Raw genomic sequence first — 14,930 nt, 5'->3', positions numbered from 1 at the left:
ATCTTTCCCCAAAGAGTGCAATGTGGTCTCGCTCTCGGAGGCAACTCACAGTAAAAAAAACAAACAAAAAAAAAACAAAACAAAGAAAAAAGAGACACTGATCACAAGCAAAAATCAGCTTCATAAAGTAGTTGACCTAATTTTTTGCTTAGTTTCTCTGTCCAGTCACTCTCAGAGGTGTCATGTAAATCTTCACATCATGTTATGAGTCTTTTATTTATGAGTGTTTTATAATTATTCAGTAAGGAAGCAATATATTTGTGTACATCAGTGGTCACCAAGCCCCCACCCCCTGGAGATCTTGATCTAACCGTACACAACTCTAACTAACTGGGCCTATACAAGCTGGACGAGTATGTTTTGAGTTCAGTGTTTTGGGTTAGAGCTGACATGAAGTCGGGCTGCTCATAGAATCAATTGTCAATCATTATCGCAATCAGGGATGCAAAGTGGGACAAGCAGATGGGGACCAAGATTATAATTAATAACTAATTAATTAACTGTTAATATTATTAACAGTCCAAATGTATGTGATGTCAGATACTCTTTTGCAACTATTTTTGTAAAAACCATCTTGTAACCCCCTAAAATTAACTTCCAAAAGTGGAGAGGACATGGCCCCCTCACCTCCCCCACCACCCCCCCAAATTTGCACCTGTAATGGTGATATATGCAAATGGTTCTAACAAATCACAAGATGTTGTATTGGGTGCTGTGAGCATCCTGGCCAATCATAGATGCTCTTTAAGTGTTTGGATTAATCAAGGCATTCATATGATCCAATAGAAATAAATAATGTTCCCCAAAAATAATGCAGGCCAACTTTAAATCATGCTCACAAACGAGTTTTCAGTATATTGTAGTATAGCCAGAGGTGGATAAAGAGTAGTCTAAGCCTCTAGTCAAGTAAAAGTTTTATTCCTAATGGCAAAGTAGCAGGTCCAAAACTACTTAACTAGCAGAGGAAGTGAAGTTTGTTGGTGGTTAGCCTATTTGTTATTCTTCTCTTTTTTTAGAGCAAGTTGGTCTAAAATAATATCCAAAAGCTCCAAAGTGAGAGAACTGCAAAGCAGTTCTAGATGCTGAAAGAGAAACTAAATGTTAATGACTGAAATATAACTGATTAGATCACTTTCCTCACACATATATGTGAGTAGAAGTAAAAGTATTACTATCTGAAAATACTCAAAGAAATACCAATTAATCCAAATATGACTTGTGTACCTGTAGTTGAGTGAAGGTAACTGGTTTCTACCCCTCTTTGCTAATCATAATCGCAATATATATAGCAGTGTATTCACAATATGGTGTTGTACACTTTGTGCAGCTCTAGGCAGATGTCCAAGAGTTAGGGTTGCTGACCACTGGTGTACAAGTCAAGGATCTCTACACACAGATCTCTATGGGGGTAGTGACCAGGATGCGGCCGTTGGCAGCGCTGTCCCTGGGCACGCGCTCATAACTGTTGGTGGATGACACAGAACTGTTGGTGGACACTGAGGTGAAGTGGTGGGTGGCAGCACCCCCTGCCTCCGCTGCTCCACTCTTGACTCCGCCCGCCTCCGGAGACAGTGTCTGCTGCTTCATGCGGTCCACCAGCAGCTCCTCCTCCTCCTCTGAGGAAGAGCTGACCGCCCCCTGGTGGTGACCACCTGCTCCTTCTCCATCCAGCATCCAGCGGTGGCCGAAGTGGGTGAACACCTCCTTGACCTGGCAGCGGTGCTCGGGTTCCAGGGCCAGCAGCTTGCGGAACATCTGCAGCGCCCCGTCGCTGAAGCGGCGCCACTGCGAGGGCACGGTGGCCGTCCGGCGCCGCTGCCAGCGAGCAAACTCCTCGTAGAAGGCATCTGAGGGCATGGCCTTCTCCCAGGGGAAGTTGCCTGTCAGCATGCAGAAGAGCAGTACGCCAAAGGCCCACACGTCCGTGCCGTAGTCTACACAGAAGCCGTCGCGGGCAGACGCGTCACACAGTTCGGGTGCTGTGTACGGGATGGTGCCGCTCACGCGCTTCACTGGAGAGCCGGCCCGCCGCGTCATCCCGAAGTCCGACAGCTTTACCTTGCGGCACTCCCTGTCAAAGATCAGCACGTTCTCTGGCTTAATGTCGCGGTGGACCAGCTTCTTGCAGTGGAGGTAGTCCAAGGCGATGGCCACCTGGTGGACGCAGCGCTTGGCCACCGGCTCTGGAAGTCCCACCTGAACAATGGACAAAAAAAATAAAACTTTTAACCCTTTTAGGTCCCCCACAGTGTACATGCCGAACACCTCTTCTTACATTTATTTTTACTCTTTGAAACAAGCAGAGAAATTCTGTCGAATGCCAATTTCAAACTTTACATCAATGTTACATTAAAAATATGTTATCATTATTTGGATTTTATGGAAAGTTGTGTGAACGGTCATGTTTTGCAGAAAGAAAATCCCTTTATGTTACTGACCTCAAAAATCTAGTTATAAGTTATGAAAAAATCCCTCCACCAAACCATGATACCTGAACACATTCACCCCTATGAAATATCTAGAAGTCACATATTCAAAGGCAATTTATTTTATCCAAATTTCCTAAAGATAACAGGAAGAATAAAATTGTTTTCTCATTCTTTTTCCCTTATTTTCAGTGACTGTGATATTGACTGTCAGTGTCACTATAGATGTTCAACCTTGTTACCTACATTTTAGATTGAAAGTAAAATATTAATTCCAAAATACTCCAAAGTTATTAGAATGTCTTTAATGTCCTCATGCTATTAGCATGGCTGCTAGTAACCACATTTTTTGTATTTGCTAATTCTGTGCTAAAAAAAATCAACCCTGTTATTCATTTAAGCCACTGTCAGCAGAGAAACATTGTAAAACATTATATTTTGTTCCCATATGGAGGAAAATATGTGTACATATATCTGCTCATATTAAAAATAAATGTGCAATGTTTTTGCACATTTATTTTTAATATGAGCACATCTGCACATGTGCATTGTTTCTGTGATGTTTAAAATATATGTGCTAAATAGATTCAACTGCACCAATATATGCACATATGTAGATAGAGTATATGTAATAGTTTCAATTTTTAATATTTACATATATGTCAAACATATATGGAAGTATATTACAAACCTGACACACTGAAGTTGAAAAATATACAGAAATATATTTCCACTGCATGTAGGATAGGTTGAATGGTTAAATGCATGTCTTCTTAGATTCAATGGTTAAAAATGATAAAAAAAGAGTAAAGATAAAATGAGTTGAAGAAGTTAAAAAATTTATTACAGAGTTAGAAGTGCTAAATCCCCAGTCGTGGAATCACTATAACAATGGCTGTGGGATTTTGGAGTACCTGTGGAGGAATGATGTCGAAGAGATCCCCCGCTAAAGCGTACTCCTGTGCAAAAACATAGTAATCCTCCGTCTCGAACGCAATGCCGAACATGTTGATTATGAAGGGACAGGGCGAGAGGTACAGCGAGATACTGTACTCCCTCAGAAAGCTCTTTAGCTTGGTGGTTTTCTTCTTGAGGAATTTCAGAGCCATCTTGGTGCCTATAGGTTAAGAGAAAAGAAAAGAAAAAAAAGCCATATAACACTGAAATCTTTAGCCTTTGCTAATTATTATCTTTTATTTCAGCATGTACACAGAATGCAGGACCACCCCTTTACCTCTGATTTTATGAATGACCAGGTCCACCTTCCCGTAGGTGCCTTTCCCCAGCTCCCGGATGACCTCATAGTACTTGTTGACCTCAAGCTTTTCCAGGTTTTGGGCTGCGAAGAGCTGCAGCTCCTCCAGGATGTCCACAGATACGCGAGAGCCAACCGGAGAGGAGCTCATGCTTCCACAGGAGCAGAAATGCTGTCCGAAACTTAGTGTTACTGCAGTCGACAAAAAAGAGACACGGTCTGAGATTAAACTGGGTCCCCAGTGATGTAGATAAAGAATGCCTCTTCATGAATTTCTCACTCGTAGCTATTTGAAACAATGCTGTGTCAAAAGCACAAACTCTAAACTCGCAATGGAATGTAAATGCAGTTCATTACGCAGTCATGTAATTATGTAATCAAGTGATTACATTTAAATAGTATAGCAGAATGACAGTGATATCTCTAGACTTCTACAGGGGTAAAACAAATCGAGGCTGAACTTTTCTGCGTTCCCCAGAGTCCACTGAACAGTTAATGATCTGTACGCTGTATTCTCCCCGGTCCTAGCCTTGCTTCAGGCAAAGTAATTAGCCTGAAGATCTTCAAGACGTTTTCTAAAGATAAGGGATTCCACATACCCTCATCTAACCTGCCTTTCCCTCTGCTCGTCTTACTACTGTATTTGTAAGGAACGTGGACTGGCTGAGCGTTATGAAACAGAAGAGAACACGGTGTATCTGTCTGAAAGCAGTACAGCCAGTCCTCTTGCTTTTGCAGTCATAATTCCACTAGATTTTAAAGCAGAGTTTCACTGTTTAACTTGACACAGGAACAAACCATCACTCTTAATCAACCATTACATAATCAGCCTGATTGAAAATGCTCCGCTGATTCTACTGCACAGTCGCTCTGCATGTCCCCTTCAACAAACTACAGCTGAGGCTTTCACCCCATTTCACTGCTCCCAATCAGTCCACAGTCTTTACTAGGGGTGTGACAATGAATTGTAACAGGCAAAAATGTCACATAGAAAAGGAACTCTACTAATTATGGCACTGAATTCAATTACATAGTTTTAACACCAAAGCTCGCAAACAACCAGCACCAATCGACATCCCACACCTGTACGTTCATTAGTCAGGTGTTCAAGAACACTGACAGTCATATTATTCACTCAAATTTTGCTCAAAATTATATTGAAAATATCACATCATGAAACCAGTATCAAGAATCGAATCACATCGTGGGACAAGTGTATCATTACACAACTATTCTCACTGTTATTTTTGACTCTCTTTTTAAAAATATTGTCACTGATACTGATTTTCAGGAGCAAAAAATAATTTTAGAGACTGGTTGAACGGTGCTTTACTGGCTGATGTGAGTGTCACTTCTCAAATTTCGTAAACTCAAACAGTGGAAGCTGTGAAAGTCTTACATTATATACATTCAAAACAATCCACTTATGAGTAACCTTAACAAAACTAAGGAATAAGTTTTTATAATGTTTTACATACATACTACATACTTTAGTACAAAGTTCTTAAAAATTGTCTTTATTTCTTTCTTAACTTCTCTTTTAAAAACAATCGTAGGAGCAAGTGGTATTCTTGAAAAAAGTTCTTAAATGTTTTCTTAACCTTACAACAGTCTCACATTTGCCTTAGACTGTAAGAGCTGACAGGGTAAACCCCTTAAACTGTAATCTGGAATGTGTAATGGGTTTCACACAATATAATCGTTAAAATAAACCAAGGAGGATTTTTCCTGCTGGATGTTTCCTCCACCAGCACTTTTATTTATTTATTTGTTTGTTTGTGTAGTTTGATTTTATTGCTGTCCTCAGATGTGACGTGATTTAAGCAAATAACCGGTTTATGGAAACACGGTATTTCTGGTAATTTGTAAAATGTAACATGATATTGATAGGCTACCTAAAAGATATATAACCCACTGCCTACATACAAAAATAAATAAAACTTTCTTAACAGAACATTTGAAAACTTCTCAAGTTCTTCTCAAGTGGTTCAAAAACGCATCACATTCGTGAATGTGATTTTCTTATATAATATCCAGGACCTGAATGATATAAACAGAGATATTATTGCCAATACTGATAAAACCGTACGTCGTCAGTATCAGCTGATTTTACTGGCCAACTGATATATGAGTCAGACTCATAACATTTGATGAAACATCATGAAAGCTTCATCCTCACAATTTCTACTGGTGTGTTTAATACATTAAGTCGGGCCCTGTTTTGTATATCTCAGCCTGTTCGCCTGTTTCGGAGCGCTGCAGCGTCTGTAAACAGAGGAGGCAATTTGTTACTGGTGACAGATCAGAAGTGCTTAGCTTGCACTGCAGGTTACAGCACATGGTTAGGTTCCTGGGTGGGCTTAGTGGGCTGTAGCATGTTCTCTTATCATATCTTTACCACCACCAAAGTCTCATACTGTATGTCCTGTTCGATTTTTCTATCATGGCTCTTTCAGCGCCACAGAGCAATCCAATAGTCTGGAGGTGGATTTATTAAGTAGGCTGCAAGAGCTGGGCAGGCATGTAACACAGACATTCTCACCACCACTGCTCACTCAGAGAGGGACACGACAAAATGGAAGCTGGGCTGGAGCGATATGACTCACTGGGTCAAAGACAATGTCAGCGCTGCATGGCTTTAAGGCAAACAGATGCAAAACGCAGAAAGTGAATGTACAGCACAACGGGATGGCGATGAGAACAGTGTTTTACTGTTCCTGCTGTGCATTACAGAGTTTTATTCCAGTGTCTTTCTACTATTAATGGCCACGTCAAGCATCATTTAGAGTCAGATTGTATAGATCTCCATTTCTGCTGTGCAGGAAGATACTTCAAGGCAATACATATTACAATACTTAGTTTTTCTGAAGTCTGAATGGACAAAAGCCTTAGTAGTATTTAAAAAAACATGTTGTATGTTGTATATTGTGTTCATTTTACATAGTGCACTACATTAAATCCAATTAAACAGGCCTAATTTTAGATATTATAAGCTAATTTTAATGAAACATGCAGTTGCTCAGTGTTCTTTCCGTACTGATATCCACAATATGCTCAGCATCAGCTAATGTCATCTTGTGCTCCCCTATGTTTAAATATAGTACAACTTTATGCAAAAGTTTGAACATCTTTGTTAAAATTACATGTTTTGCTAAGTGTAAATAAGTTCTCTACAGGGAACAAATTTAAATATGAGCTTTTTCTGCTAAAGTGCACAACAAGTTTAACATTGTGGAAAAAAAAATATACAATTTAAAATGTGGCATAACTTTTGGACAGGCCACGTTTTATGTTTTACTTTATTTTCCAATATGTTAAATTCAGCAAAAACACAGTATTCAGCATACGAATATAGTGTCATCCAGATATATCTGGTCCCTTGGTAAGAATGAGCAAAAAGGGCTACGGAAAGTTACTTTTGTTGTTTATCAGCTTGATTTGAAACATTTTTCAAATAAAAAAAGTCCTTTTAAAATATTACAAAAACATGAGTCACTATAATTCACAACCATAAATTATATTCTAATAAAGAAATTTTAAGTGACATATTCCCATTTATGGTTTACCTTTTCTAAACACCAGTCTTAAAGACGTGGTCATCCAGGGTTTCCACTGGGTTCTAAATATGAAATGACCAAAGAACACAGACCAAACGTCCATCATCTTTACCAAGAGCCATTCCACAGGGCTGTACAACAGACTGCCTACTGATAGTCGACTACTAACTGAAGAACCAGGGAGGTTTTGTGATTATATGCATTATGTGTCCAGAAGTTTGTAGACTCCTGCTCATCCAAATTTCTTCTGAAATTAAAGGTATTAATAGGGAGTTTGTTCCCCTCTTTGTAACAGCCTCTACTCTTCTGGAAAGGCTTTACATTAGATGTTCGAACATTGCTGTGAGGACTTGATTGCATTCAGCCACAAGGGCATCAGTGAGGTCAGGTACTGATGTTTGATGATTAGTTCTGTATCACAAATGTCACTCCAATTCATCCCAAAGCTGCTCCAGCACTGAGTGGCGCTCCATCAGTTCAGAGAAAACAGTGCCACTGCTCCACATTTCAGTGACGGGGGGCTTTTAATACCCTCTAGCCAATGCTTGGCGTTGGACAAGGTGACCTTAGGCTCAAGTGCAGCTGTAGAGACTGTACAAGTTCAATGTGCAGTTGAACACCTGTGTCAGCAATGGGTGCACCTAAAAGTAGCTGAATTCCTTAATTAGAAGGTTTACTAAGGCTGTACAAAGGACCACAAACTGTGCACAGGACAGTTCTCACCCACCAAAATATTTTACAGGGAATAACTGTACTGCAGTTAAAAGCAAACAGTAAGGCTGCATCAATTACATCTAATACTGAGAGTTTACATAGTGTTATTCTGTTGGTAAATATTACCAATGCTATGCCTGGATGAAATCGAAAAACTGCTTTTTTCCCAGTTGTCCAAACTTTGGTTAATTGAGCCGAAAATGTAATAAACCTCCCTTCTGATATCTCTGCCCATTTTTGTGAGGTCCTCTCAGGTTTTTCACCCATTTCGTTCATAACATTTGGGCAAAATGTATCCGATTTATGCCTGAAACTGCCGCAAAAGGCCCATAGTGTGATGTACACTGGCTGTCTGTGACAGTTCCATGTGCACAGTGCAATGGCAATTCCAGGTCAGGAGTGAGATGGAGAGTGTTTGCATATCCACCCCATTTCCTTTCCTCCTCAGCCTCCAAGTCGCAGCTCCGTTGTTCTAAACGATTAACCACGAAATGCAGCATCCTAAAGCACTTCATGCTTATCCCTGAGGCGAGGCTTCGCTCCAGAGCCAGAGCTGCTTCGCTATTCATCTGCTGTTGCACTTATCGGGGGTTGAGGCCCTGGGAACACAGGCCGGGGATAGCAGAGAAGTCAACATCTCTAATCTCTCAGCCTCCTCGGCCAACTTCCTCTCTAGAATATTCATGCCGCCTCAGCTCTGCGCTTTCCCAGGAGTGATTCTGAGGGCACTGGCTCCTCGCTAACCTCGAGCACTAGTTCCCCTTTGCTTAAACTGCAGACTTGCAACCTGCTGCCCTCAACAAGCCAACGTGCTGCAGTGATGGAGGGGCAAACTGAGAAAGTATTGTAGTATTCAGTGTAGTATTCAGACTATTACAATAGCCAACAACCACTTTAGGAAAATGAAGGCCAACCACACAATCTGACCAGGTTATACTTAGTTCTGTAAGTGTTGTTTAGGCTTAAACCTTGTGTTTACTTTGTTAGTTCATTCTCTGGACATATTAAAGCTGCACTGTGTAAGTTTTGGGGATTTGGAGACCTCTATAAATGTAGGTGTGTAACTGCATATGACGTTTGAAAGAATATTGGTTGTGCTTCAGACTCGTTCCCAGAGTGGACAAATCAGATGATTGTGAACGCGTTGAAAGAGTATTCAAAGAAAACTCTAACTATCTACTATTGTCATCATAGCTTCTTCAGTACAATGTTGATTTTGGATTTAAGACCTAAACATAGAGCTGGACTTTCATTTTGAATCATTTGACATTTTCATTTGTGTGTGAGACATTAAAAAACTCCCACATAAATTGGCCCAATGCTTCTGTCTCATCTATGCCTTGCATCAACCAATCCTATTAACAAGTGAAAACACTCTGAAAGCTACTTCCTTGATACTGTGTTTAACTTGGAAATACACTGAAAGGAGATTGAGTTCCTGAGAATTTGGGAGTCACATTGACTTTCAGGTCTTTCAGGCTGTTTTTGTGAAACAGTCGTTGGCTGTGGGCCTGGGCAATAGACAGATCAGATCTCAGCAATCCAATAAGTAAGCCAATGACAGTGCTTCAAAGACGTTAACTGCCATGATGGGAGAGAGAAGTTGTAGAGTACTAGAGAGGACTCAATTCATTTTAAACATTTTTTGCTAATTGGTATTAAATAATATGCAGATGTAAGGTTTAGCTTTAACTGTTGCAATATTTTGGGGCATTAATAATGTTAGGTTATGACAGAATCAATTTTCCACAGTTTTTGCTATAGGTTCCCCAGAGTTCAACATGTCTGAGGAATTCAAAGGTTTTTTTGTTCAAACATGTGGGTGTTTCACTGCACAGATGGGTTAAATGCGGAGGTGAATTACCCTGTTGTGGGAGTAATAAAGGGTAACTTATAATATCTAAAGCATGTGGGTTTGGTTTTGGACTCACCCATTCACTTGTGCCTGTTTAGCAGTCTGAAGTTTCTTCACAAGGGGGAGCTATCAGCCTGCAGTTCGCTTTTGCGTGAAAAACAGCCACGAACCCACACAAGCAGGAGCTCACAAACACACGCTTGCAGTTACAAGCTATACAATGGTGTAGAACAGTTTTCCCAACACTGGTCCTTGAGTGACTGCACATCTCATGAAGCGCATGTTAATGAGCTGATTAGTTGGATGAGCAGGGAAAAAAGAAAATATGCAGAATATGGATACTGCAGGACCTGGACTGGGAACCATCAGTGTAGGTCTGCTGAACACTTACTCTTTACAGAGTTCTAAAGGCAACACGGTCCATTTGGTATTAAATACTGCTGACAGCATAACTGGGGCCAGCAAGCCTTCCAGCTGTTCAGCCCTACAGATCTCACTGCTGCTTCAGTTGTTTAAAAATGAGTCATAAAAATCCTTCTGAGACCACAACATAAGCATTTAACATGACTAAATAGGCCTACCACAGGGGTGGAGCTGCATATGCTGTTACTGTTCTGCTGAAGGGAGAAGGTTGATTACTTGCGAAATGCTGGACAGGTGCATAAATACTGGCCAGGCTTTTTCAAGCCTGCAAATCTAGAGAGCTGTTACGCAGCCCGGCCCGTTTCCAGACAGTGAGAAACCGTTTCAATCGTTCGGAAATGTTCAAAGGAACGATAATAGAGCGAGCGCTAGAAAGCCAATAGCTCTTCTGACAGTTTAGCTTCTCAATCTCCTGATGCCCCACTACATTACGCAAGACATTTTCCAACTAGCAGTAGAAGCAGTGGACGGCTCTCAGTTTTACAGGCAAGCACAGGCATATATCTGTAAACAGCCAGCTAATGAAGCAGCAGCAGACAGCAGGGCCTGTGGAGCTCGTCCATCTCCTGAATCATTAATTAAAAGCTGCGAGTCCCCCACCTTGTGCTCAGACCACAGGGGTGTGAAAAAGAGGATCAGAGGAAAATACACATGCAAGTTTGTATTGCTGTCTTTGTGGGGAACTGTCTTCTGTATCACTGTACACTGAAAGGGGAATTCCACTGATTTTTTCAAATGTCTGCGTAATTACATGGTTAAAATGTAAACAAAGTCGTTCAGAGTGGGTTGACATGAAATGCTCCATTCTAGAGAAACTTATCGAGTCAGAGTTATTGACAGTGGTGGTGATAGGAACCAGATGTCTGAGGAGTTTAAGGCCTCTAAAAGCTCCCTTATAGAACGTCATTACATTAAATGGTAAGAGTGCTGACATATTATTTTACCATTATTTCTAGATAAGATTTTGGCCTAAATTTTTTTTGTTTTTGTTTTTTTTTTATTAATTAAGGGTGGACAGGTACTAGCGATGGGTCAATATATTTGATTATTCAAATAGTCACGAAAGTTTTAAAAAATGTAAATAGTGCACTAGGATGTTTGACTATAGGTGAATTAGCTTTTCTACCATCACTTGTTCTCATGTTTAAGCACCATGACATGTCGGAACTCCATCAGAGGCACTGTTTTTTTTTGGTCAGAGGTTCAAGTCTGTTAAAAAAAAACAGAAATTCAAAAAATCATTGCATCATTTCTTGAGCCAGGGCACAAACCCCTGAGGTTCACTACAAATGTACTTAAACTCTCAACAGAAACAAAAGTGCGAGATCTTTCAGCTTTCAGCATGTCCATGGGAGCCCTGCACCTGAACCGAGCCATGCAACTAAACTGTTGGCCACGCGTCCACAGCGGCCCTGTTCGGCGAGGATTACAACACAAAAACAATGAAATCGACTAAACAGAACTTCACCATTATGGTGAAGACATGTGCATACCACTTCACATAGATCCCCTGAATTGATGGAAAGCCAGCTAGCCAGATAGTGCAGCTAGCAAGAGCCTACAAGCAAGAGCCCGCTATTGTGGCAGGGCTCATCCTGAGGGTCGTTCTCCACTTAACCTAGAGCACATGTTAACGACATTTCTTAACCCTACTATAAAAACCAGCATAGACCAACATGGCTGGTCATCAGCAAAACCAGCATATGTTGTGCTTTGGATGCTGGTATGCTGGTCAACCAGTATGACCATGCTGGGTAACCAACTAAACCAGCACCAGACCAGCATAAACCAGCATGGAATTCATGCTGATCTGTGCAGTTGTTTTCAGTTACAGACTGGTGGAGTTTATGTAAAGTCTGGTAAGATTACACTAAAATGTTGTGCACTCCAAACAGAAAAGGCTACAGGTTACGGTAATCTTACTACTGCAGTGTTATTTTTATTGTAATTATTATAATTAGGCTTAATAAACTGCACATTTCAAATGGGAAAAAAGATAGAAAGGGAAAAGAAAGACAGGAAACGTTCCACACAGCTGTGTTCTTTCCTGCAAATGATAAAATAAAATGAACGACAAATAAAATAAACAGCCAATGACTAATGACTTTTTTGAATGTTTTTTTGTGGTGGTGGTATTTGTCGAATATTATTTGAACGATGTCGTAAAAAATAAAATATCAAATTTGACTGAAATGCCCTTCCACACACAGGAAGAAGAAAACCTTTTTTCAGCTCTACAACTACTTACAATTATCAACACTACATACAAAACTCAAAGACACATGTAGGTTCACTGGTCTTTTTGGACAGTAAATGAAACGACTATATTTGCATGGTGACCCCTGGTTCCTATCACCGTTACTACAAAGAAATCTGAACGTTTCTCAGTAAAGAACCATTTCACAACAAACCACTCTGAAAGACTCTGTTTACTGCAATGATTCAATAATGAACAGTGAATGAATACATTTAAAAATCTGCTTATCTACTTATACATGCATACATACATATTTTCTTATGGAACCAATGAATCAAGTAAATCATTATTTTTTGTTTTCAGTTTCTAAATCTCATCTGAACATTCCTGTGCTCTTTTTTTAAAGTCCTAGTGAGAAGCAGCCAAATGTCAATCATCCTGGGAACACTTGGTTCCTACGGAAAGCTAATTACACACAGACACACACTCACACACCTGCGGCTGCTCAGAGCATCCAAGAAAAGAATAGGAAAGAAAAAAGAAGGCACACACCATCCCAACAAAACCAACAATGCCTAATGTATTCATATCAGCATTCATTTCCACAGCATTGCATTCGTCCTTGAAATTGAATCAGTTTCTATGAGATAAACAGTGAGTACACAGTGCAAATGTCCTACAAACAAAGCCAGTGCTGTATGTCATTATAAGCCTCTTTTGATCAGCATCCTCTGGAAGTTAGTGGTTTTCTTCTGCAGAAATTACCATCGTCATCATCCAGAGATGGTCTTTTAGACATGGAATAAGACTGAGACTGCCCAAAGTGCTTCTTAGAACAGGTCTAGGCTTCAGTACAGTGTTCATGAGCCGTACATGTCGACACAGTTCTTATATAAAAGATTGTGGAGGTCCTGTTACTTCTAGACGTGACATACCTGGTCGAAGATATGATCATAAAGCAAACCGTAAACTGAAGTCAAACAAATCTGCCAAAAGGTAATAAAATTAATAACTGTACATATATCTATCTATCTATCTATCTATCTATATATATACATATATTTTTATTCCTTTCTCTCTGTCCAGGACACACATTCAGTCTCCTATGTGGAAAGAAGTGCACAGTGCATTGTGGGCTTGTTCAGCTGGTGTGGCTGTTTTTCCTCTTCATCACACTGCATGTGCACTGGACTATCAAACTGCATGCTGATCTGAAATGCACGAGCTTTATCCAGTTCCTCTGGTTTTCTCTTATCCTTTTAACCTGTGACAGCCTCGTTATTCCCTTTTTCCCACTGGGTGACCTACAGGATCCTGACTCATCCTCTCCAGCAGCTCACCAACAACACAGAACGACCCCAGTGCAGGCCAGCCAGCGGAACTGAGGCGTCTAAAGCAATGGGACTCTTCAATATTCATGCTTGACATTTGCATGAGTAATAAGTCAGCTTTAGAATCGTTTTATTTACAACGACTAGAGAGCAATGTCCGCACAGAAATCAGAAAAATCACCGGCGACGTGTTTTTCATTCAATGTATTTAATATATTCTACGTTGTCTTGCCACCAGCTGAATGACTGAGTCCGCAGTGCTGCTAAAACGCTCCACCTGGCTTGTATTTACAAACAGACTACACTACCAGCAGCCCTTATTCAAAGCCATACAGGCTAATAATCATGTAATAACACCCTGGAACCGTTAGCCTGCCGAAGTCCAGACTCAGAAATAAGAGGAGTTTGAATGATACTGTGGTGCAGGTGAAATGCAGCGATTGCCAGGGATTTACTCACCATCAAATCCGTCCTTGTTCGGTGAGGCTTCCTAACCTGACCGCGGGTGAAGGCAGAGCATTTTCTTCTTTCTTTCTCTCTCTCCCTCTGTGTTTCTGATATTGTTCTGTGTCTCTTCTATCGGCATTTGGACCCGTTCAGTCCTCCTTCTGACTCCGCTTGTGTCCTAATGTCCCTCTGCTCTCTCAGCTCTGCTATTGTCTGGCTCCGCAGCTCCTGATGCCAAATCAAAGCTTTCAGAGAGCTGATGGGAGGCCACGCCCCCCGGCATACTTCAACCAATAGCAGCCTTTAGAACGCTGGCTAAGAAGCCCCACCCACTTCGAGTATCTGCCCGTAGCAGCTTTGGAACGCGCAGGGAAAACTCCGCCTGCTGCAATCATCGACCAATAGCACCTTACAGGAGCTTGTGGGAAGCGCCGCCCACGTGTTCTTCAGCCAATAGCCGAACAGGTCGCCGGCCGCGCGATGCCTTCGTTGCCCGTGAACAGGCGCTCGACCGTGTAAACACCAAAGTCCGTGTAGTGACTTCGACGTAGAGATTAACGTGGAAGTGCGATATTAATGATCATCAACGTCCACATCTGGGTTTTATGTCCTTCTATAAGCTTTATGTATCATTTGACCTTTTGTATTGTGAGTTTAGTTTGCTGGAGCATAAAAATATTTTAAATTGACCAAACCATATGGCCGAAAAGTGTGTTTTTATGACT

General features: G+C 40.9%; 1 protein-coding gene across 1 annotated transcript; it reads right to left on the bottom strand.

Annotated features, from left to right (window-relative positions):
* Window positions 1-657: 657 nt before the first annotated feature.
* bsk146 (brain specific kinase 146) lies at window positions 658-14,494 on the bottom strand. Its single transcript, XM_036572915.1, has 4 exons — window positions 14,218-14,494; window positions 3,661-3,873; window positions 3,341-3,543; window positions 658-2,196 (listed from the first exon to the last, which is right to left on the bottom strand). Exons 2-4 carry the CDS (start codon window positions 3,830-3,832, stop codon window positions 1,387-1,389), a joined length of 1,185 nt encoding a protein of 394 aa, XP_036428808.1. The 5' UTR covers window positions 3,833-3,873; window positions 14,218-14,494; the 3' UTR covers window positions 658-1,386.
* Between the last annotated feature and the right edge of the window lie 436 nt (window positions 14,495-14,930).

This window comes from Colossoma macropomum, unplaced genomic scaffold (assembly GCF_904425465.1).
Source record: "Colossoma macropomum unplaced genomic scaffold, Colossoma_macropomum, whole genome shotgun sequence".
NCBI lineage: Eukaryota > Metazoa > Chordata > Actinopteri > Characiformes > Serrasalmidae > Colossoma > Colossoma macropomum.
Note: the sequence above shows the minus strand (reverse complement) of the source record. Positions and strands in the feature narration are given on the sequence as shown.